The sequence below is a fragment of the Cottoperca gobio genome, unplaced genomic scaffold, assembly GCF_900634415.1.
Source record: "Cottoperca gobio unplaced genomic scaffold, fCotGob3.1 fCotGob3_130arrow_ctg1, whole genome shotgun sequence".
In the NCBI taxonomy this organism is placed as follows: Eukaryota; Metazoa; Chordata; class Actinopteri; order Perciformes; family Bovichtidae; genus Cottoperca; species Cottoperca gobio.
This window is the reverse complement of record NW_021166798.1, coordinates 80805-102270: the sequence shown is the minus strand read 5'-3', so window position 1 is coordinate 102270 and position 21466 is coordinate 80805. Positions and strand designations below refer to the sequence as shown.

General features: G+C 45.4%; 2 protein-coding genes across 9 annotated transcripts in view; both read left to right on the top strand.

Annotated features, from left to right (window-relative positions):
• LOC115004555 (cullin-9) overlaps window positions 1–5978 on the top strand; it is a 30956-nt gene extending 24978 nt beyond the window's left edge. Inside the window, 5 exon segments of the mRNA XM_029426208.1 lie at window positions 2394–2504; window positions 2656–2773; window positions 2859–2992; window positions 3817–3908; window positions 4479–5978. Of these exon segments, the coding sequence (XP_029282068.1) occupies window positions 2394–2504; window positions 2656–2773; window positions 2859–2992; window positions 3817–3908; window positions 4479–4686 (663 nt within the window). The 3' untranslated portion in view covers window positions 4687–5978.
• A 2469-nt stretch (window positions 5979–8447) lies between these two features.
• LOC115004560 (uncharacterized) overlaps window positions 8448–21466 on the top strand; it is a 32765-nt gene continuing 19746 nt past the window's right edge. The window contains exons 1-8 of one of the 8 annotated variants that reach the window (XM_029426222.1): window positions 8448–9317; window positions 9523–9573; window positions 10931–11103; window positions 11192–11234; window positions 11863–11988; window positions 14267–14374; window positions 16111–16329; window positions 21287–21433. In XM_029426222.1, coding sequence (XP_029282082.1) covers window positions 8718–9317; window positions 9523–9573; window positions 10931–11103; window positions 11192–11234; window positions 11863–11988; window positions 14267–14374; window positions 16111–16329; window positions 21287–21433 — 1467 coding nt within the window. In that variant the 5' untranslated portion in view covers window positions 8448–8717. Of the gene's footprint in view, window positions 9318–9522; window positions 9574–10930; window positions 11104–11191; window positions 11235–11862; window positions 11989–13865; window positions 13899–14266; window positions 14375–16110; window positions 16330–21286; window positions 21434–21466 lie in introns of those variants that run through there. The other 7 variants (XM_029426218.1, XM_029426217.1, XM_029426219.1 and 4 more) reach the window with 7 other exon arrangements.

Genomic DNA, 21466 nt, shown 5'->3' with positions numbered 1-21466 from the left:
TAGAAATGAGTCAAGCACTCAGAGACAGGAGAACTCAGAGCAGCGGAGTTAGTCGTTAGGGCTGAAACCTGTGCTCGTAGTAATTGAGCTCAACGGGTACGCAGCGGGATACCTGGTGCTTTGACACATAACTGTCAAGAGACGGCCCTACACAGTCCACAATGAGATGTTCAAATGGTTCATTTATAGCAGAGATAGGTTGAAGTGGCGCAGGCGTAATGCCCTGATTCGGCTTCCCGTTAGCTGGCATACATGGCATGTTTTAATGTACGCGGAGTCGTCTCTTTTCACCCGCGGCCAAAAAAAATGTTTAAGGACGTTCAGATATGTTTTTCTTATGCCAAAGTGTCCATGGTCATCATGGGCCACTTTGAGCATCAGGGAGCGAAACTTAGCCGGCGTCACCAACTGGAAAACGGCCTCTCCAACAATATCACCACCCAGGGAAATCCATTTCCTGAACAACTCATTCTGCAAGAAATAACCACCGGCCGTACTATTTATTTCAGAGACAGACAAGACACGATCAAACAACTCTTTTAGGGAGGGATCACTCCGTTGCTCATGCAAAAGCTCACTACGTGAAACTGACAGAGGGAAATCCGACAGAGACGGAACTTCCAAATTGACGTCACCACAACTGTCAGATAACGCATCCAACTCTGACTTCGCCATTGCGCGTGTAACCACACAGGCTGAAAAGACCTTCACCGGAGCTCTCATCAGAAGTAGCATCCACCGGACAGAGTGTAACCACAGGTGAGGGAGGAGTGTCAGCCCACACACGGCTACCAGCCAACCCGTTGCCCAAAATAAAGTGAACCCCTTCAATGGGCAACGCCAGCCGAACCCCCACAGCAACCTCACCCTGCACAAGCTCACAGTCGAGGATCATTTTATGCAAAGGAATAGGCAAAATTGTTAATCCTATCCCACGACAGATCCTCAGTGGACCACTTGTCAGCTTTTACTTCAGACAACCAGCGAATCTCCAGATCCATCTTTGCATGTTCCGTTTGCTGGTGAATCCTCGCTACCTCAATTTGCTTATTCATTTCCAACTCTTGCATATATCTTTCATGCTCCCTTTGCGATGTCACGTGCTCCCTTTGCGATGCAAGAAGCTCCTTTTGTTGTTCAAAAGTCAACCCCTGCGTCTGGGCAGACATAGTTGTGGAAACCGGAAAAGGCTCTTCCTGATCCTCCGTCAAAACTCCCATCTCAATCAGTTTTAACTTCAAAGCCACTTTAATATCTTCTTCAAGACGTTTGTCCCCCACAACCACTGAATAATGCTCAGACAGTTTAAGCAATTGCTCCTTTGTAAATTTCTGTAACACTTCCTCCGAGGGACTAGCAATAAAGGCCTCAAGATCCAACATGTTTATTTTCCAAATCTTTACACTCAACCAGCAAAAAACAACTTCTACGACAAAACAGGACCAGCCACACAGTGAAGTTTCCCTGTACATAACAAGAGGTTTACCCTCAACCGGTTTGGATATTTCCCACTATCTCAAATTAGTCCCACTAAGTAAACTCCCTCCTAGTCTTCATGCAGCTACTTGCGGTGGGTATTTACGCACTAACGACCGCTGGCTCAGGTTGGCGACTAGCAAGCTAGCAACCCTCTCGAAACTACGGACATGCTCCCAAGCAAAGCTTCAACCACGTCCGTCCCAACACTACAACAATCCCCCCGACAAACCCAAAGGGAATGCCGCTACAGCCTACCAGGGAAGAATCCGCACCACTTTATCAAAACTGCGCACTGGGAAATATACACCTGTTAATCCGCTACGAGCATAAACAATAGCTGGCTCTAAGATCACAACTCTCCACAGTCCAAATAATAACCTTCAGCAGCTATACATCAAACAAAATCATACCGACAATCCCAACAGACCAGCCAATTCATCCTGTCCAACCAAACCAAGAGTGTCCTCTTCCTAAACTCTACCGAACAACGAATGTTTACCGCTACCGGCAACAGCAAAACAAAAGAATCAGCCGGGCCACATACTCGTAAAACAACATGGAACGAGCCCCCAATTTGTCACAACCCCGGCTCTAGGGCAGGACAAACAGACGATAAGGACACCCAATGGCCAAAATATATAAGTGATTTATTTGTAAAAAGGGACATAACTTGCGCAGCAAGGTATGCAAACAAAAGACAACGCCAAAAACCCTGTGGTTTCCTGCTCAGGCAGGGAGAGAGGGCAGCATCGCGGATACTGGCCTTTTATGGTTCTGGGGTGTGCTGCGCCCAGGTGCTCTAGATCTCACGGACACTGCCATCAGCTCCACTGACCCCTTAAAGACATACAACACAGTGACTGACACAAGACAGGTTAAGCAGGGGCCGTCACAATTGTTATTTGTGTATTCAGGATTTTGCCATCAACCTGGAGAACAAAGTGTCGTCCATCAATGAAGCTCTGCAGATGAAGTCTCTGACCTTCGTCATCGACGCCTGTAAAGTCCTCGCTCAAGCTCGAAAGGTAGGCTGTTCACAGACTGTAGATGTGAGTTCTGAATGCTGCTCTGCACTGGCTCGGACTTGTTGCTTTAGAGGACGAAGGCTTGTAAACACCTTTTGAAAGCTGTTTCTGGATCAGAAGTCTTGTTCTGTGCCCTGCGCTCGGTCTGCAGGTGCTGGCCTACTCCTGCGTGTACAGCTACTACAACCAGGAGACGGAGAAGATGGACGTGATGGAGCAGCAGACGGAGGCTCTGGACCTGCACACCAACGCCCTGCAGATCCTGCTGGGTGAGCCACCCCCCCCCCCCCCCCCCCTGTGTATGATGAGTACAGACTGTTTGAGCGGCTCTGAGCCTGCGCCCTGTGTTTCCAGAGGAGACTCTGCTGCAGTGCACCGACCTGGCCTCCTGTGTCCGGCTGCTGAAACCACAACACCTGAACACCGGGCTGGAGCTGATCCGCCGCATCCAGGAGCGCCTGCTGGCCATCCTGCAGCACTCCACTCAGGTACCGTCACACTGAGGACAGAACAGAACTGCACACACTCAGGAGTTCATTTACTAACTGTCCATTTCTGCTAAACTCTCCACAGCTACATTACATAACGCCTCATGTACATATTAAACACTTGTAATATAAACTTGTGTTGATGTGAGTCATGAAGTGGGGAAGCTTCATGATATCTGTTAGTTACATGTTTGACCCTGTTCACCTGTAGTGTGTACAACATGTATGACCCTGTTCACCTGTAGTGTGTACAACATGTATGACTCTGTTCACCTGTAGTGTGTACAACATGTATGACTCTGTTCACCTGTAGTGTGTACAACATGTATGACTCTGTTCACCTGTAGTGTGTACAACATGCATGAATGTTACAATACATATCTTTAAAGGAGCTTTTCTCTAAAGGAGCTTTTTCTCACACTCTTCAGCAGAAGTCTCCACTTCAGTAGCACTTACATACACCAAACTTTCCACTTTCATTCCTCTCTATATTCTGAAGCTTTGTGCAGAGGGCTTTGTTCACATGTCACTCACAGCTCATGTTATACACGCTACACTCACTACATGCAGGAGATGCACAGAGTTCTGTGTGTTGACAGGATCTAGTGATTTATGGAGTGATACAAAGACAGATCCAGAATCTGTACAAACCTTTGACATGTGAACAACATGAAACACTTTGAACCTGCTTCATCCAGACTTCACTTTCTGGACTCGCACTATAGACTCAGAATGTCTGTGGGATCCAGCCCTAGGCTGAAAGTATCTGTAGTTTCCTCCAGTTTGACGCGTGTGATGTGTGACTGCTGCTTTATGTGATCCAGGACTTCAGGGTGGGTTATCAGTCCAGGAGCAGCGAGGAGGCCGAGAGCGCTCCGGCCTCCTCGCTGTCCAACAACACCGACGCCAACAAGAAGTAAGCAAACAACTAACCCACAATAATAATAATAATAATAATAATAATAATAATAATAATACAGAGATTTTTTTTATTCATATTCTCTTCAATTTAAGTTTACGTTAAGTTTAAGTTTTATGGATATTTCTTTTTTTTAAATCATTTTAATCTTATTTTATTATTTTGTGGATGTGTTCTTTGCAGTTCTGTGTTTTTCATGTATAATTTATTGTATTACACTATTTTATTTATTTTCAATTCTTTCAATTCTTATTACATCGACAGGCAATAAAAATGGATTTAAAGTAATGAGAGGAAGAATATCAGTATTTTCATCCAGAGAGGTGAAGGAATAATTAAATGAATAATTAAATTAATTAATAAATAAATAGTAGTTTAGCGTCACAGCTGCAGAGATGCATAATAAATATGACTTCCTGTTCAATATTTTAACAAAATTGTCATTTATTTATTTATGATGTATATTTGTATATAAATGCAGTTTTCTATCACTCTGGTGGGAAAAGGGTGAAAAGGCAAAATACAATAAATAAATCAAACGTATATTTAAGGAACTTTGTCTGTCAGGTCGAAGGCCGGAGACTCCGACAACAACAACTGCGGGGGGGAAGAGGGCATCGAGGAGGCGGAGGACGATGACGACGAATACGACGAGGAGTACGTCCCCGAGTGGCACGAGGACTTCGACGAGGACGACATCGATGAGGACGACGACTTCTTCTCAGACGATGACGAGTCCGAGAACCTGGAGCGGGACTTCAGCCCCTTCGACTGAGCCCACGGGGGGACGCTCTCGCAGTCGGGAGAGAGGGGACGAGGCGTGCCCCGCCACAGCCCCTCACCTGGAAGGGGCGGGGACAATCAGAAGGATGCCCCCAACCCCCCCGAACACAGCTGCACTCGCTTTTCCACTTCCTGTTTCTCACATTCTGTGTTCTCTTCAAATCAAAGTGCGGAGGGAGACGAGCGTTGTGTGACGAAGAAACTGTTTAATATTCAAATTCTGAGTCTTAAAGTATGAGAATCAATTCTGACATGAAAGTCAAATTATCACTTCTGTTTATCAGTCTGATGCCACTGAAACCAGTCTGAAATCTAGTTTGAATCCAGTTTAAAACTAGTTTCAATCCAGTTTAAAACCAGTTTGAATCCAGTTTAAAACCAGTTTGAATCCAGTTTGAATCCAGTTTAAAACCAGTTTGAATCCAGTTTAAAACCAGTTTGAATCCAGTTTGAATCCAGTTTAAAACCAGTTTGAATCCAGTTTAAAACCAGTTTGAATCCAGTTTAAAACCAGTTTGAATCCAGTTTAAAACCAGTTTGAATCCAGTTTGAATCCAGTTTGAATCCAGTTTAAAACCAGTTTGAATCCAGTTTAAAACCAGTTTGAATCCAGTTTAAAACCAGTTTGAATCCAGTTTAAAACCAGTTTGAATCCAGTTTAAAACCAGTTTGAAACAATATGTATTTGATTTTTTATGACTTTCATCTCAGAATTCTTCCTTTAGTAAAAACTCTGCTAAACGTTTTAAAATGGAGAGTTCCTCTGAGTTCTGACGCTGATCTCCGCAGCAGCGACGTGTTTCCTGCGTGATCCCTGATATCCAGGGATATAAAGTCGTTGTGAACTCCGTTCGATATCTTTGTTTCATCTCACGTTCTGCCTTGATTTATTTTTATGATAGAGGTTGCCTTCATTTGAGAGTAAAGAAAAATATGAAAGATGCGACTTCAGATTTAGATTTGCTCACAAGTTTTTTAACATGTTTGTAAAGACGTCGGAAGTTTCACTGCAATAACTGGCCGCTGATTCCGGCTCACTGTCTCCTCATTTGCTGAGCAAAGACTTTGTCCCCGGCTCCGTTTGTCCCGTCTGCACAAGGGCGCTGTCAGGAGGAGAAGTTTGTTCTGCAGGACGCAGGGACATCTGATGCTCCAGCTCCATGTTCTGCTGTAATTTTGAGAGATCCTATATTCATATTGTTGATGTTCTATAATTCTAGTTTCTCGATCGGAGTTGAGTGACTTCAGCCAGCGAACTAAATAAAAGCTTTTTCTGCGACGCTGCAGGACGACTCTTAATTTTATTATATATTTATGATTTGTATCCATTTTAAAACCGTTGTTCTGATGTCCTTAGAGGAAATACACAAAATTATATTTTAATTTTAAAAGTACAATGGGAGCCAGAGCCTTCAGGTATCAAGCTCCTCTCCAGTGGAACCAGCTTCCAGTTTGTGTTCGGGAGGCAGACACACTCTCCACATTTAAGAGCAGGCTAAAGACTTCCCTTTTTGATAAAGCTTATAGTTAGGGCTGGCTCAGGTTTGCCCTGGACCAGCCCCTAGTTATGCTGCTATAGGCTTAGACTGCCGGGGGACACCTCCCTGCTCTCCTTCTCTTCCTCTCTCCTCCCCTCCCTCTCTTCCCCTCCCTCTCTATCTGTATGCATTTATGTAAATGTATGTTACTAACTCATCATCCGGGGTATCATCCCCGGAGTGTCTGTCTCTCATGTGGCAGGTTGCCACTGATAAAGTTTACGTCAGGATCAGGAATCGTGGCTGCGCCTGCTGCCCTGGTCCTGCTGGACACCGGGAAGCCTTTTTGACATTTTCCTGGATTCATCCAAACTTTCTCTTTTTCAACACAACATCATTTCTGTCAAATGTTGTATTTGTACTATGTTGTTTATCCTGTACACACGACATCTATTGCACGTCTGTCCGTCCTTGTGCGATGCAAGGGTCTAAGGACAGAGGGTCTAAGGACAGAGGGTCTAAGGACAGAGGGTCTAAGGACAGAGGGGTCTAAGAGTGTCTAAGGACAGAGGGTCTGAGGACAGAGGGTCTGAGGACAGAGGGTCTGAGGACAGAGGGTCTGAGGACAGAGGGTCTGAGGACAGAGGGTCTAAAGACAGAGAGTCTAAGGACAGAGGGGTCTAAGAGGGTCTGAGGACAGAGGGTCTAAGGACAGAGAGTCTAAGGACAGAGGGGTCTAAGAGGGTCTGAGGACAGAGGGTCTGAGGACAGAGGGTCTGAGGACAGAGGGTCTAAAGACAGAGAGTCTAAGGACAGAGGGTCTAAGAGTGTCTAAGGACAGAGGGGTCTAAGGACAGAGGGGTCTAAGGACAGAGGGTCTAAGAGGGTCTAAGGACAGAGGGTGTCGTATCCTGTACAGTCTGTAAACACTGAGACAAATGTGTCAGTTGTGATATTGGGCTGTATAAATACATTTGATTTGAAAAGAAAATCATAAGTGTGCCGGCCCGCACACTTATGTGATCATAAACAGTCATAACTTAATATCTCGTGCTCTCATCACGGTACAGACACGTCCTGGTTTTAGGGCGGGCTCTCAGCGTTAGATTGACACTTTATTTGAGCCAATCGGAGCTTTGATGGGTCTTTTACAACCTTCATGAGCCAATGAGTGTCAACTTGATAAGAAAGTGCCCACCCACTTCTTTTGTTACAAACTGACCCTGGACCAGCTCAGCGTCCTGGTGGCGCGCGCATCGTAAAGGAAATGTGCGCCTCTTTCGTTAGATACGTCACTTCCGTTTGCTTTTTCAAAATACATTTTTTTTCCAAAATAATAATTATTTATTGTACAAAAGAAATACAAAAAAACATACAAATATTAGAAAAAAAATGTCTTTATACTTCACTTACTCTGTGTGATTACTACGAACAGGTAATATGGGTATATACTAGTTATTTATAAATTTAAAAAAATAATAAATATTATAATATGTACATGTACATATTGCACAGTTGGTGTACGCCTGGTGTTACTCTGAGACAAACCGGTCTCATAAATTAAGTTTTTATCCTTTTTATCTGAAGTTTGAAGGTGAACTTGATAACACTTGGTTCTATGTTTCTATTGTGTATTTCAGCTCTGGACTACCAGCTGAACCATCTTCAGACATCTTTTTCAACAAACATCAGACGGAGTGTATTTTCTTCAAATTCAGTATATTCAGACCACTATTACTCAGTGCCAGAAGCTCTTGGAGTGATTCTTCACTGTTTTGCAAGAACAATAAGAGAGTTATCTTTTGAATGAGACCAAAATCATGCAGCTGGTGCAAATGGTTGAAGAGCAGCTTATAATTTACTTTGGGTGTCGTTTGTTGGTATTTTCGAAAAAATTCGCCCACCTTCTAACATTTGCGTCTCCAGAAATTAAACTTGGTGTTTTACCATTAATATTTAGGTAATTAAGGTGTCAAGGGATGATTAATTAATAAATTAATGTTTGTAATCTATTAAGTAATATCTTCTTTCGCAGGTTTTTTTAATGGGAAAAATCCTATTTATTTATTGTTTGCATTTATTTATTCATACTCTATACCAGTATGTCTCAAACTATTTCAGACCAAGGACCACTGTCTTAACCAATAAAAAAACACTCACGGACCACCTAACAACCCAAATATCCAGAAACAATAGGGTGGGGGCTGCTGTCGGAGGTCGGATGGCTGCAGTTCGTCCTCCTGACAGCAGGAGGCGGGAAAGAACCCGAATCTTCTTTCCGGCCGCCGTTAAAGACGACAGAAGCAGAACAACATGGCAACACTTCGGTGGGGCTTTTTAAGACTTTAGCATTAAATCGTTGCCTTTTCGCGGAACAATATAAATGTGTATATATGTTAACGGACTCTTTGTGGAGTTATGACACTAAATGGAATGTATCTGTCGAGTTAGCCGATGAGTTTCACTCCTACACTCGGAGTGTTGTGTTGATTAGCCTTTATACAGTTAGCTAGCCAGTTAGCTGTTAGCCTACTTTAGCTTCGAGATGGGACGAGGAGAGGGACCGACCCGGGGCCGACCCCCGATGTGCCCGCCGGGTAATGACGGACCTCCGTTCGACATGGGTCCTCCGGGTTGGGGTCCTCCGCCACCGGGATGCTGGGGCCCTCCGCCACCCGGTGGATGGCCAATGCCACCCGATGAATGGGGGCCACCGCCGTCCGGAGGATGGGGGCCACCGCAGTCCGGAGGATGGGGGCCAAGAGAGCATCCGCCGCGCGGCTGGGGACCAGGACCACCATCAACGCCGCCGGGCTGGGGGCACCATCCCGACGACTGGCTGCCTCCTCTTCACATCGACGACTTTAGACGGCCTTACCCCGATGACTGGAGACCCCCTCACCCTGAAGACTGGAGACCCCCTTACCCTGACGACTGGAGACCTCCGCCTGGCTGGGGACCCCCCGGCTGGGGTCCAGAACGTCCCCCTGACCCGTGGGGACCCGAGCCTCTCCCCCCCGGACCTGTACCACCAGTACCCCCTCCAGACCCCGCAGCCTACGGGCCGGTGCCCATACCTCCTCTCCCCCCTCCGGGGCCTCCGCAGGGGTTCCCGGTCTACCCTCCTCCAGGCTGGGTAGCAGAGGTGTGTGTGTGTGTGTGTGTGTGTGTGTGTGTGTGTGTGTGTGTGTGTGTGTGTGTGTGTGTGTGTGTGTGTGTGTGTGTGTGTGTGTGTGTGTGTGTGTGTGTGTGTGTGTGTGTGTGTGTGTGTGTGTGTGTGTGTGTGTGTGTGTGTGTGTGTGTGTGTGTTGAATCTTATCATTATTATATTGTGTGTATACTGTGTTCAGGCCGTCGTGGAGGAGGCGATGCCCAACCCGCCGCCTGACCAGCCAGAGTGGGTGAGTACAGACCTGGTATTTTTGTAAAGATTTGTTTTGTTGAAAAATAAAAGATGAACTTTATGCTAAGTACATAAATATTATTCTTATGTTGTAAACTTTCTCTGGCAAAATGTCCTTTGGGATTAATAACAAAGTTTTATCTTAATGATAGTAAACCCAACCTATAATTATAGGAAGCATTAAATACAATAAAACATTTATAAAGGAAGAGAAAAACGATTAATTTTAGTTATTGACTAATTTACAGAATATTTTCTGAATTTATTTATAACCTTTATTTAACCAGAAAAATTTATTTTTCAAGAGCGTCCTGGTCGGGACCGGCAGCAGCACAGTTACAGACATTAAACAGTCTCAACATTAATGAAAACAGTTACAGACCCAGCGGTCTGCTTCAGTGTCTTTAAGAGTTGCTTTAAGTCTGTTACAGAGACCGGCTCTCTGAGCTTCAGCTCATTCTGCAGCCGGAGCAGCGTAACTAAACGTCCTGTTCCCAAGTTCTGTACGGACTTCTGGGACCGTTAGAAGAAACAAGTCCTCGGAGAGAAGCCGATACGGTCCACTACATTTCCTACTCATGTAGATCCTTAGGTATTGTGGAAGAGTACCCAGAATAGTTTTATAAATGAGGATGTGCAGTGTTTCAGTCTACGGGGAGGTCAGGGAAGACCATCCAACACGAGCATATAAGGTGCAGTGGTGCGTCAGGGTTTGAGGTTATGAGTCTCAGTGCCCCGTGGTCGACGGTATCCAGAGAGATGATGCATTCTGTCGGGGGGGCACAGCGCTCCTCCAAGACAATGGTAGGGGAAACACTGGTGTACTAGCAGAGTATTTGTACACCGTGGTATTACTACTTGAAGGGTGGTGATGGCTCAGCGTTCTCGTGGTTCAGCTTCAGAACCCTAGGAGGGTGTGAGTTCAATACCAGCCCCTGAGCACCATCGAGCCCCTGAGCACCATCGAGGCCCTGAGCACCATCGAGGCCCTGAGCACCATCGAGGCCCTGAGCACCATCGAGGCCCTGAGCACCATCGATCCCCTGAGCACCTTCCATCCCCTGAGCACCTTCCATCCCCTGAGCACCTTCCATCCCCTGAGCACCTTCCATCCCCTGAGCACCTTCCATCCCCTGAGCACCTTCCATCCCCTGAGCACCTTCCATCCCCTGAGCACCTTCGAGCCCCTGAGCACCTTCCATCCCCTGAGCACCTTCCATCCCCTGAGCACCTTCCATCCCCTGAGCACCTTCGAGCCCCTGAGCACCTTCGAGCTGCTCAGTTTCTGCAGTGATGATATGTTCTCCTTTCCGTGGAGCCCTTTGAGATTTTAATCTATTTTTTAATCTTCTCAGATTAAAGCGCTGATTTCAGCTCCGGTCTCTGACTCGACTCCGGGGGAAACTAAATTCCCGTCTGAGGAGCCGGACGTCAATAAAGCCGCTGAGCCCGCCCCCCCGAAACCCAAACCTGACCCCACCAAGACCGCCAGAGCCCTCGGCCTGCTGGGAAAACGCACATTTGATAAGTAAGTAAGAAGAGAAAGAGCTGCGCGGGTTCTTCTCTATTTCTCTTCTTCTGTGGTTCTGCAGATTGTGACGTGTTTGTGTCCTCAGGCCTCCGCCCGGCCGCTCCACCGGCATCATCTCATTCATCGGGGTGAGTACTGCTCCTGCATTATCCCTTGAGGTTAACACTACCATCTGCTCTCATACTGAGGAGACAAGACACACAAATATTATACATTCACATTATTTTACACTTCTCCGGATCATAAATGCTGAAGATTATAACGTGTGTCCTGAGCGGGTTTCTGCATGATGCATTCTGTGTTTTATAAACTAAATAATGACATTAACACAATTACAATAAAAACATTTTTTATCTGCATCCACATTTCAAAATAAAAGCACACATAACATTTTAGCAAAATTTAAAAGATAATTATAATCACACATACAATACTAATAAAATCGATCCTTATTTTTTAATTGTGACTTTTTTCATTGAATTATTTATATGTGTTTATTAAATCAGTAATACTGTAATGTTTCTGTGATTTATTGCATTTTATGACTTTAATACCAATGAAAAAACTTTGAGCAATAAGAGAAAATCATTAAAGTTTTTAGTTATTAATGTAGTGTTCCTCCAGCAGTGTATTATGGGTAATAAACACAAGCTAACGATGGCGTCTGCTGCTCTCAGGACCCTGGAGGGTGTTAGAAAGTCTGACCACACTGTGAATGTGGCGTCACTACAACCTGTTTCTGTCTCCGACACTCAGCCGAGCTTTGGCTACGTGGAGAGAGAAGATCTGGAGAAGTTCACCTTCAGCTTCGCCGCCTTCTTTGGAAACCCCAAAGCCATGACGCCCGGGGTCAGAGTTCACTTCACCGCCTGCAGGGAGAAGGTGAGGCTTTACACAACATTAATATCCGTGTTAATATTACACTGCTGTATAGACTGTAACGTACTTATTTATTGTTATATCTGTTTATATAAATATATTAATTTAAAATGGAGAAAATGTTCTGAAATCTAATCCCCGGGATAAAGTGTTTCTTATAATTAGAATCTTCTTCTCCTGAATTATCTCAGTACCATATAATAATAATAATAAATAATATCAATAAATAATAACTGTAAATAATATCAGTAAATAATAATATCAGTAAATAATATCATCCATCCATCGTCTACCGCTTATCTGGGATCGGGTCGCGGAGGCGGCAGCTCGAGTAAGGAACCCCAATCTTCCCTTCTCCGGGCCACATCCTGCAGCTCCGACTGGGGGATCCTGAGGCGTTCCCAGGCCAGTGAGGAGATATAATCTCTCCACCGAGTCCTGGGTCTTCCCCGGGGTCTCCTCCCAGCTGGACGTGCCTGGAACACCTCCCTAGGGAGGCGCCCAGGTGGCATCCCCTCCAGGATCCTTGCGAGAGTGAAGAGTTGGTCCGTTGTTCCACGACCAGGACGGAATCCGCATTGTTCCTCTTCAATCAGAGGTTCGACTACCGGCCGAACCCTCCTTTCCAGTACCTTGGAGTAGACTTTACCAGGGAGGCTGAGAAGTGTGATACCCCTGTAGTTGGCACACACTCTCTGGTCCCCCTTTTTAAATAGGGGAACCACCACCCCGGTCTGCCAACCCCTAGGCACTGTCCCAGACTTCCACGCAATGTTGACGAGGCGTGTCAACCAAGACAACCCCTCAACACCCAAAGCCTTCAGCATTTCTGGACGGATCGACCCCTGCGACTTTGCCACTGTGGAGTTGTTTGACTACCTCAGTGACTTCTATCAGGGAAATTGACGATGATCCCCCATCAGCTTCCAGCTCTGCCTCAACCATAGAGGGCGTGTTAGTCGGATTCAGGAGTTCCTCAAAGTGCTCCTTCCACCGGCCGATAACCTTCTCAGTCGAAGTCAGCAGGGTCCTCCCTTGCTGTACACAGCTTGGATGGTTCCTCGCTTCCCCCTCCTGAGGTGCCGGATGGTTTTCCAGAAGCACCTTGGTGCCGACCGAAAGTCCTTCTCTATAGCTTCTCCGAACTTCTCCCACACCCGCTGCTTTGCCTCTGACACGGCAGAGGCTGCCGCCCTTCTAGTCCTTCGGTACCCTGCAACTGTTTCCGGAGTCCTCCCGGATAACATAACCCGGAAGGACTCCTTCTTCAGTCGGACGGCTTCCCTGACCACCGGGGTCTACCACGGTGTTCGAGGGTTACCGCCCCTTGAGGCACCTAAGACCTTGAGACCACAGCTCATCATCGCAGCTTCAGCAATAGAGGTTTTGAACATCCCCTACTGGAGCCACCTGCAGGGCTCCATTCAGGGTCTCCAAGAAGGGCGAATACTTCGATCTGCGGTTTGGGGCATAGGCACAAACAACAGTCAGAGTTTTACCCCCCATAACCCGAAGGCGTAGGGAGGCGACCCTCTCGTCCACCGGGGTAAACTCCAACGTAGCTGCGGGGGCTAGTGAGTATCCCCACCCCGGCCCGACGCCTCACACCTTGGGCAACTCCGGAAAAGAATAGAGTCCAACCCCTATCCAGGAGTACGGTTCCAGAGCCACTGTGCGTGGAGGTAAGCCCCACCAGATCCAACTGGTAGCGCTCCACCTCCCGTACTAGTTCCAGCTCCTTCCCCCACAGAGAGGTGACGTTCCACGTCCCCAGAGCCAGCCTCTGCTGCCCGGGTCTGGTCCGTCGAGGTCCCAGACCATCACTGCCACCCGTGTGACAGCTCACCCGACCACAGCGGTTTTTGCCATGAGTGGTGGGCCCACAGGATGGATGGATGGGAGGCAGTAAATCAGTAAATAATATCAGTAAATAATAATAGCAATAAATAATATCTGTAAATAATAATAACTGTAAATAATATCAGTAAATAATAACTGTAAATAATATCTGTAAATAATAATAACAGTAAATAATATCAATAAATAATAATATCAGTAAATAATAATAACAGTAAATTATAATATCTGTAAATCTTTTTAAAATAATCTGTTTGATTACAATCAATATAAATATTCTATATAACCTTTTATTTAACGATGAAGTCACATTTAGATTAAAAGCTTTTATTGTTGAAGATTTAATTTCTGCTTTTTTAAAATTGTGTTATTGTCTTAATCAGCTGTCGTTTAAATATAAAACATGTTTTAATGTGTTTCTAAGCAGAACAGTCTGATAGCGACGGATGTGAAAGTGGCTCCGGGAGGGACGGAGAACGTGGACACGGAGATCTACGAGGCGGCCGTCAGTCAGCCCGTCCTGGAGCCTCAGGTCCGTTTCACTTCCTGTTTCCTGCCGCCAGGATCTGTGAAACATTTCAATGAGTCGCTTTTAGAAATACTTACATCATATAAAATTATGTTTTATTATAATGTGTTTATTATATCATTTTAATTTATATAAAATGATATAACGTCTCTACACGTATTAATGAGGCACCTTTTAATACACCCATGCACACCTTACAAAATACAAGAGATAGAAACAGCAGGACATTGGAGAGCAGACAAACAGAACCAGAGATAAGAGACACATGAAGAAAGCAAAAAAGAAAAGAGGGGGACACACAGAATGATGGAGACTACAGAGAGGAGGCCAGTTTGAACAGGTGAGTTTTGAGTTGGGACTTGAAAGTTGTAACAGTTTCAGACTGTCGGATGTGTGCAGGGACGGAGGTCCAGAGTCTGGGATCAGCTGAAGGCCCCCATGGTGCTGAGACGTGATGTGGGGATCGTCAGTAGACCAGCTGAGGATGAGCGGAGGGAGCGGGAGGGGGTATACTCCTGAAGGAGGTCACTTAGGTAGGTGGGGGCGAGTTTATGAAGGGCTTTGTAGGTGAGCAGGATGTTTCTGTAGTTGATCCGGGATTGAACAGGGAGCCAGTGAAGGTTCAGGAGGATGGGGGTGATGTGTTCAGAGGATCTGGTGCGGGTCGTGATCCGGGCAGCGAAGTTTTGGATGATTTGAAGTCTGTTGAGCAGTTTGGTTGGAAGGCCAGAGAGAACAGCATTACAGTAGTTGATCCGTGATGTCACAAAAGCGTGGACCAAGACTTCTGTACTGGATTGGGACAGGGACGGGCGGAGTCCGGAGATGTTGCGCAGGTGGAAAAAAGCAGTGCGGGTGATGTTCTTTATGTGGGTGCAAAGGAGCGGGTGCTGTCCAGAGTGACACCAAGGCTCTTGACTTGACTGGAGAACGGTACGGAGAAGCCATCGATCATGAAGTTTGGGACCGTGGAAGTTTGTGTTTTGGATAAAGTGCTTTTGGAGCCGATGAAGAGCTTCAGTTTTGTCGCCATTGAGCTTCAAGGAGTTCCTGGTCATCCATCCAGCTCCGAACGTCTTGTAGGCAGGTGGGGAGGGATGTGCCAAGGGGAAGGAGGTAGATAATGAACAATAGTGGACCCAGTACTGTCCCTTGGGTGACACCCTGTGAAACAGCAGAACACCTGGACCTGTGGTTGCTCAGTTGCACATATTGCTGTCTGTCGTAGAGATAAGATGAAAACCAGGAAGGTGCTACACCAGAGATCCCAATGTCAGCCAGGCGCTGGATGAGTGTCTGGTGGGTCAAGGAGGATGAGGATGGTGAGCAGTCCAAAGTCCACTGCACGGAGGAGATCGTTGGTCAGTTTAACCAGGGCTGTTTCATTACTGTGGTTGGGGCGGAAACCAAATTGAAAAGGTTCATGGAGGACGTTTGTGTCAAGGTGCAACTGAAGTTGAGCAGCAACGACTTTCTCAAGGGTTTTGGAGATGAAGGAGAGGTCAGAGATGGGCCGGTGGTGGCTTAGGTCAGCACAGCCGCTCGAGTCGACGACAGACTGTCATTGTAGACAGCCAAATATCACTCAGACATTTTCTCTTTTACATTTTTTATTTTTAATATGAAAGACAAAACAAATTACATATTGAAAAATAAATATATAATAAAATAAATAAAGATTGATTTGACTTTTTTCGTGTAGCAGCTTAGTGTTGATGTGTGTTTTCGTTGCCGTGCAGCCCGGCGAGCGGCAGTACCCGGGTCAGGTCCACGTGGACATCAGGGGGCTGCGGACCAGCCTGACATTCGACAGGAAAGACAGCACGGTGACGCTGCTGAAGAACGACCAGGTGCTCATCAACCTGCTGACGGACATCGTATCGGAGAAGAGGAGAGCCACCAACATCAAACCCAAAATCCCCTCCACCTTCAGCTACACCGACGAGAGCCGAGAGCAGGTCAGAGGTTAACGCCAGCCGCACCTTAGTCAGAGCTTCACATCTGGAGTTTAATCAAATCCTGCTTTCTCTGATCTTCACATCTGGATCAGAATGAATCTTTTTACTATTTTCAGCAGCTTGAGACATTTTCTCATGTTTGGGACAAATACCTGCTGTTTCCATGGTTTCCTGCACAAACTATATTATATTATTTTTAAGTGGGAGTTTTTTATTTTATATATTTACTTACACTGCACAAAAAAATTAAAAAGCATCACAATCAAAGTGATAATGATAATAAATATAAATATAATAATTATAAATATTATGGTATTAAATATAATAATAATAATACATATAATGATAATAAATATAATGATAATAAATATAATAATAATAAATATAATGATAATAAATATAATAATAAATATAATGATAATAATATTAAATATGATCAAATATTATAATGATAATAAATATAAGGATAATGATAATAAATATTTTGGTATTAAATGTAATGATAATAAATATAATGATAATAAATATAGTTATAATGATAATAAATATAGTTATAATGATAATAAATATAATGATAATAAATATGTATGTTGTAATGATAATCTTTCACACACTATGGAAACATAAAGATATCAATAAAAGCATTCAGAGTACAGGAAGTAATTTAATCAAATAGTCAGTGGCTTTATGAGAAAGATTTAAAGGATTAAAATTAATTTAATTTAATACATTTGTATTTATCAGGACTGAAGTTAACCTCTTAAAGGGGGGGGAATTTACCCGAAGCTGCTCTTCAACCATTTGCACCAGCTGCATGATTTTGGTCTCATTCAAAAGATAACTCTCTTATTGTTCTTGCAAAACATTGAATCACTCCAAGTGCTTCTGTCACTGAGTAATAGTGCTCTGAATATACTGAATTTGAAGAAAATACACTCCGCCTGAATGTTTGTTGTTGAAAAAGATGCCTGAAGATGGTACAGCTTGTAGGTATGGACTGGAACACACAATAAAAACATAGAACCATGAAGTTCAGCTCCACATTTCAGATAAAAGGGATAAAGACTTAAACATATTAGACTATTAGAGGTTTTTCTAAGAGTAACACCAGGCGTTCATAAGCTGTGCAATTGGAGATATTATATTTATTGATAAAAAGGCCATAAATAACTATTGGCCTCTACTATAAATAACTATTATATACCCAATTATCCCTGCCAGTAGTAATGACACAAAGTAAGTGAAGTATAAACTAAATATTTTTGTGTTTATTTTGTAATTAATAAATACAATTATGAAAAAATAAACATTTGTAAAAATAAAACCAAGAGTATCACATGTCTAATGGTCGAGCAGTTCATTGGCTACACGATACGCAAGTCACCGGGAGACTGGGCTACTGCTGGCTCAGTCTGTAAACAAAAGAAGAGGGATGGCACTTCCTTATCAAGTTGACACTGATTGGCTCTTGATGGCTGTAGATAAGGCATGTGGCACGCAGTGCGTTGTCTGTGCCCACCGGCTAACCTGCTGCTAGGTCCGGGTCTCCGCGCATGGGTGTAGCCTGCAGTCTGTGGCTACAGCTAACTCAAACACTTTGCCCGGCTGGTTCCGTAGCTTCCTCGTCATTACATGGACTATAGAAGTCACTGAACCCTCTCCACCACCATGGGGATCATCAAACTTTTCGTATGGACTGCTCTAACCCTAACCCACTGGACTGTTTAAAACGGGCTCTTTTCAATATAAGATCTCTCACCAGCAAGGCCTTACTGGTTCATTAGTTCATTATTGACAAAAACCTTGACTTCTTGTGCCTCACTGAGACTTGGCAACAGCCAAACGACTTCTCCCACCTTACCGGGAGAGGGGGTGGTCTTGCTGTGCTCTATCGTGAGACCATTAAAGTCAATACTATCACTGTACCCCATCATTCCTCTTTTGAACGGGGCAGCCTCCGTGTTAGCGATACACCACAGAAACAACCTTGAGCCACAGAACAGGCAGGATAGACAGCAAGACAGCCTCGGTCAGGCGTGTGTAGCAAGGCACGCCAGATCGGAGTATCCAGCCGCAGAGAGCACAGAGGACACCTGTCAGTCCCTCCACCGATGTGGCAAGAATGTGGGCCAAGGCGGAGCTGCAGGTGGATGTGATGATGATGAGAGTCATTAACTCCTCCCCCATCCTTCTCCCCTGTTGAACTGGTGAGTCACTACAATGACTGTCTCTCCTCTTCCCTGGATGCTCTGGCCCCTCAAAACTCAGTCTCCTTTGTTCACACCGCTCCCTGTTTCACCGCAGACCTTCGACAACTAAAAACCACTGGTCGTCGACTCGAGCGGCTGTGCAAAAAGACTGGACTCTCAGTGCACATCCAACTTTACACTGAACACCTACACCTCTACAAGAACGCTTTCTCCACCGCAAAATCTACCTACTACTCCAACCTCATCAACACTGGTAAAAATAACACTAGAACCCTCTTCTCAACAGTCAGCCACCTACTTCAGCCAGCTACAACTCTCCCTCCAGATGTCTCCACCGACCACTGCAATGACTTCCTGCAATTCTTTGACACCAAAATCAACACCATCCATCATCAGCTGGCCTCATCCTGTACTTCCCCAAGTGACTACCACCAGCCAACCATTCACCAGCACCCTCTCCAACTTCTCACTAGCAACAGAATCGACCATCTCCAAGCTCATCCTTAAATCCAAACCCACTACCTGTCAGCTCGACCCCCTCCCCACTATACTCATCAAAGCCTGTCTGCCTTCCATCACCCCCATGATCACAAGAATAACTCCTCCCTCACCACTGGATCTGTAACCCCGTCCCTCAAAACAGCTGCAATTACACCCGTTCTCAAAAAGCCTGGTGCTAACCTATACCATTACCGGCCCATCTCCAACCTCTCCTTCATCTCCAAAACCCTTGAGCGAGTCGTTGCTGCTCAACTTCAGCTGCACCTCGACACAAACAACCTCCATGAACCTTTTCAATCTGGTTTCCGCCCCAACCACAGTACTGAAACAGCCCTGGTCAAACTCACCAACGACCTCCTCCGTGCAGCGGACTCTGGACTACTCACCATCCTTATCCTCCTTGACCTCACCGCTGCCTTTGACACCATATCCCACCAGACACTCATCCAGCGCCTGGCTGACATTGGGATCTCTGGTGCAGCACTTTCCTGGTTTTCATCTTATCTACGACAGACAGCAATATGTGCAACTGAGCAACCACAGGTCCAGGGGTTCTGCTGTTTCACAGGGTGTCCCCCAGGGGTCAGTACTGAATCCACTATTGTTCATTATTTACCTCCTTCCTCTTGGCACAATCCTCCGCCACCACAATGTCCACTTTCACTGTTATGCCGATGACTCAGGTCTACATTTCTACAAAACCCACCACCGGCCTCCCCCCACATCCCTCACCACCTGCCTACAAGACGTTCGGAGCTGGATGACCAGGAACTCCTTGAAACTCAATGGCGACAAAACCGAGGCCCTTCTCATCGGCTCCAAAAGCACTTTATCGAAAACACAAACTCCCACGGCCCCAAACTTCATGATCGATGGCTTCTCCGTACCGTTTTCCAGTCAAGTCAAGAGCCTTGGTGTCACTCTGGACAGCACCCGCTCCTTTGCACCCACATAAAGAACATCACCCGCACTGCTTTTTTCCACCTGCGCAACATCTCCAGACTCCGCCCGTCCCTGTCCCAATCCAGTACAGAAGTCTTGGGCCACGCTTTTGTGACATCACGGATCAACTACTATAATGCTGTTCTCTCTAGGCTTCTAAAATGCTGCTGCCAGGATCACGACCCGCACAACATCCTCTGAACACATCACCCCATTCTCCTGAAACTTCACTGGCTCCCTGTTCAACTACAGAAACATCCTGCTCACCTACAAAGCCCTTCACAAACTCGCCCCCACCTACCTAAGTGACCTCCTTCAGGAGTATACCCTCTCCCGCTCCCTCCGCTCATCCTCAGCTGGTCTACTGACAATCCCCACATCACGCCTCATCACCATGGGGGCCTTCAGCTGCTCTCAGACTCTGGACCTCCGTCCCTCCACACATCCGAAACTGTTACAACTTTCAAGTCCCAACTCAAAACTCACCTGTTCAAACTGGCCTACTCTCTGTAGTATCAATCATCCTGTATCCTCCTCCCCTCCTCCCCCCCTTTTCTCTTTATTGCTTTCTTCCTGTGTCTCAACCATATCTCTGGTATTGTTTGTCTGCTCTCCAATGTCCTGCTGTTTTTATCTCTTGTATTTGTGTCCTTGGGTGTCTTGAAAGGCGCCTCCAAATAAAATGTATTATTATTATTATGGAAGCTCAGATTGGCTCAAATGAAGTGTCAATCGAAAGGTCAGAGTTCGGCATCCGCTTAGCAAATATCAAAATAGCACTAATAGCTTGATATATGCTGTTTTTACCGTGTATAATTGCGAAAATGAACACATCGATCAGCTGATTTCAAAGATTATAACAGATGTTCTTTTATCAATGTGACGATGTTCAAGATGGATATATTTTTACTGGAAACGATCTATTAGACCTCTGCAATGAACCAGGAAGTGGGTTTTTTTGTATTATTACTGATTACAGGACAATGATGAAACTTCATAGGTGAGTTGGCTCAAAGTTATGGGTTTGATTGTGAGTTTGCTTGCTTGTGTGAGATGCCTACTGTACTTGCTGTTGTGATTTTGATCTCAAAACCGTTTGGCTCACTAAATAGATTCTAAGCTTTCGAACGACATGTGGTATTGCGTAACAACTCCATCATGGCGGACTGTAAACGACACAGGGAGAGTCCACCCGTTAAGAGGTTAAAGGAAATTATATTAATTTATTATATCTTTCTGTTTTCTTTAAGACATCTTTCAGAGAAATGCGAGTTAAACTTGAAGTCTGATGTTTTTATCTTCAGGGAGTCATCGTCAGCCTGACAGACAGCGAAGGCGTCATCACGTGTGACGCACACGGCGAGCTCCCCTTCGACATCAAAGAGAACTTCAGCGACGTGGAGTTCACAGCCGAGGACGTGAAGGAGGAGGTGGAGTTCACCATCCTCGCGGTGAGGACGCCTTCTACTCGCTTTAACGTCTTC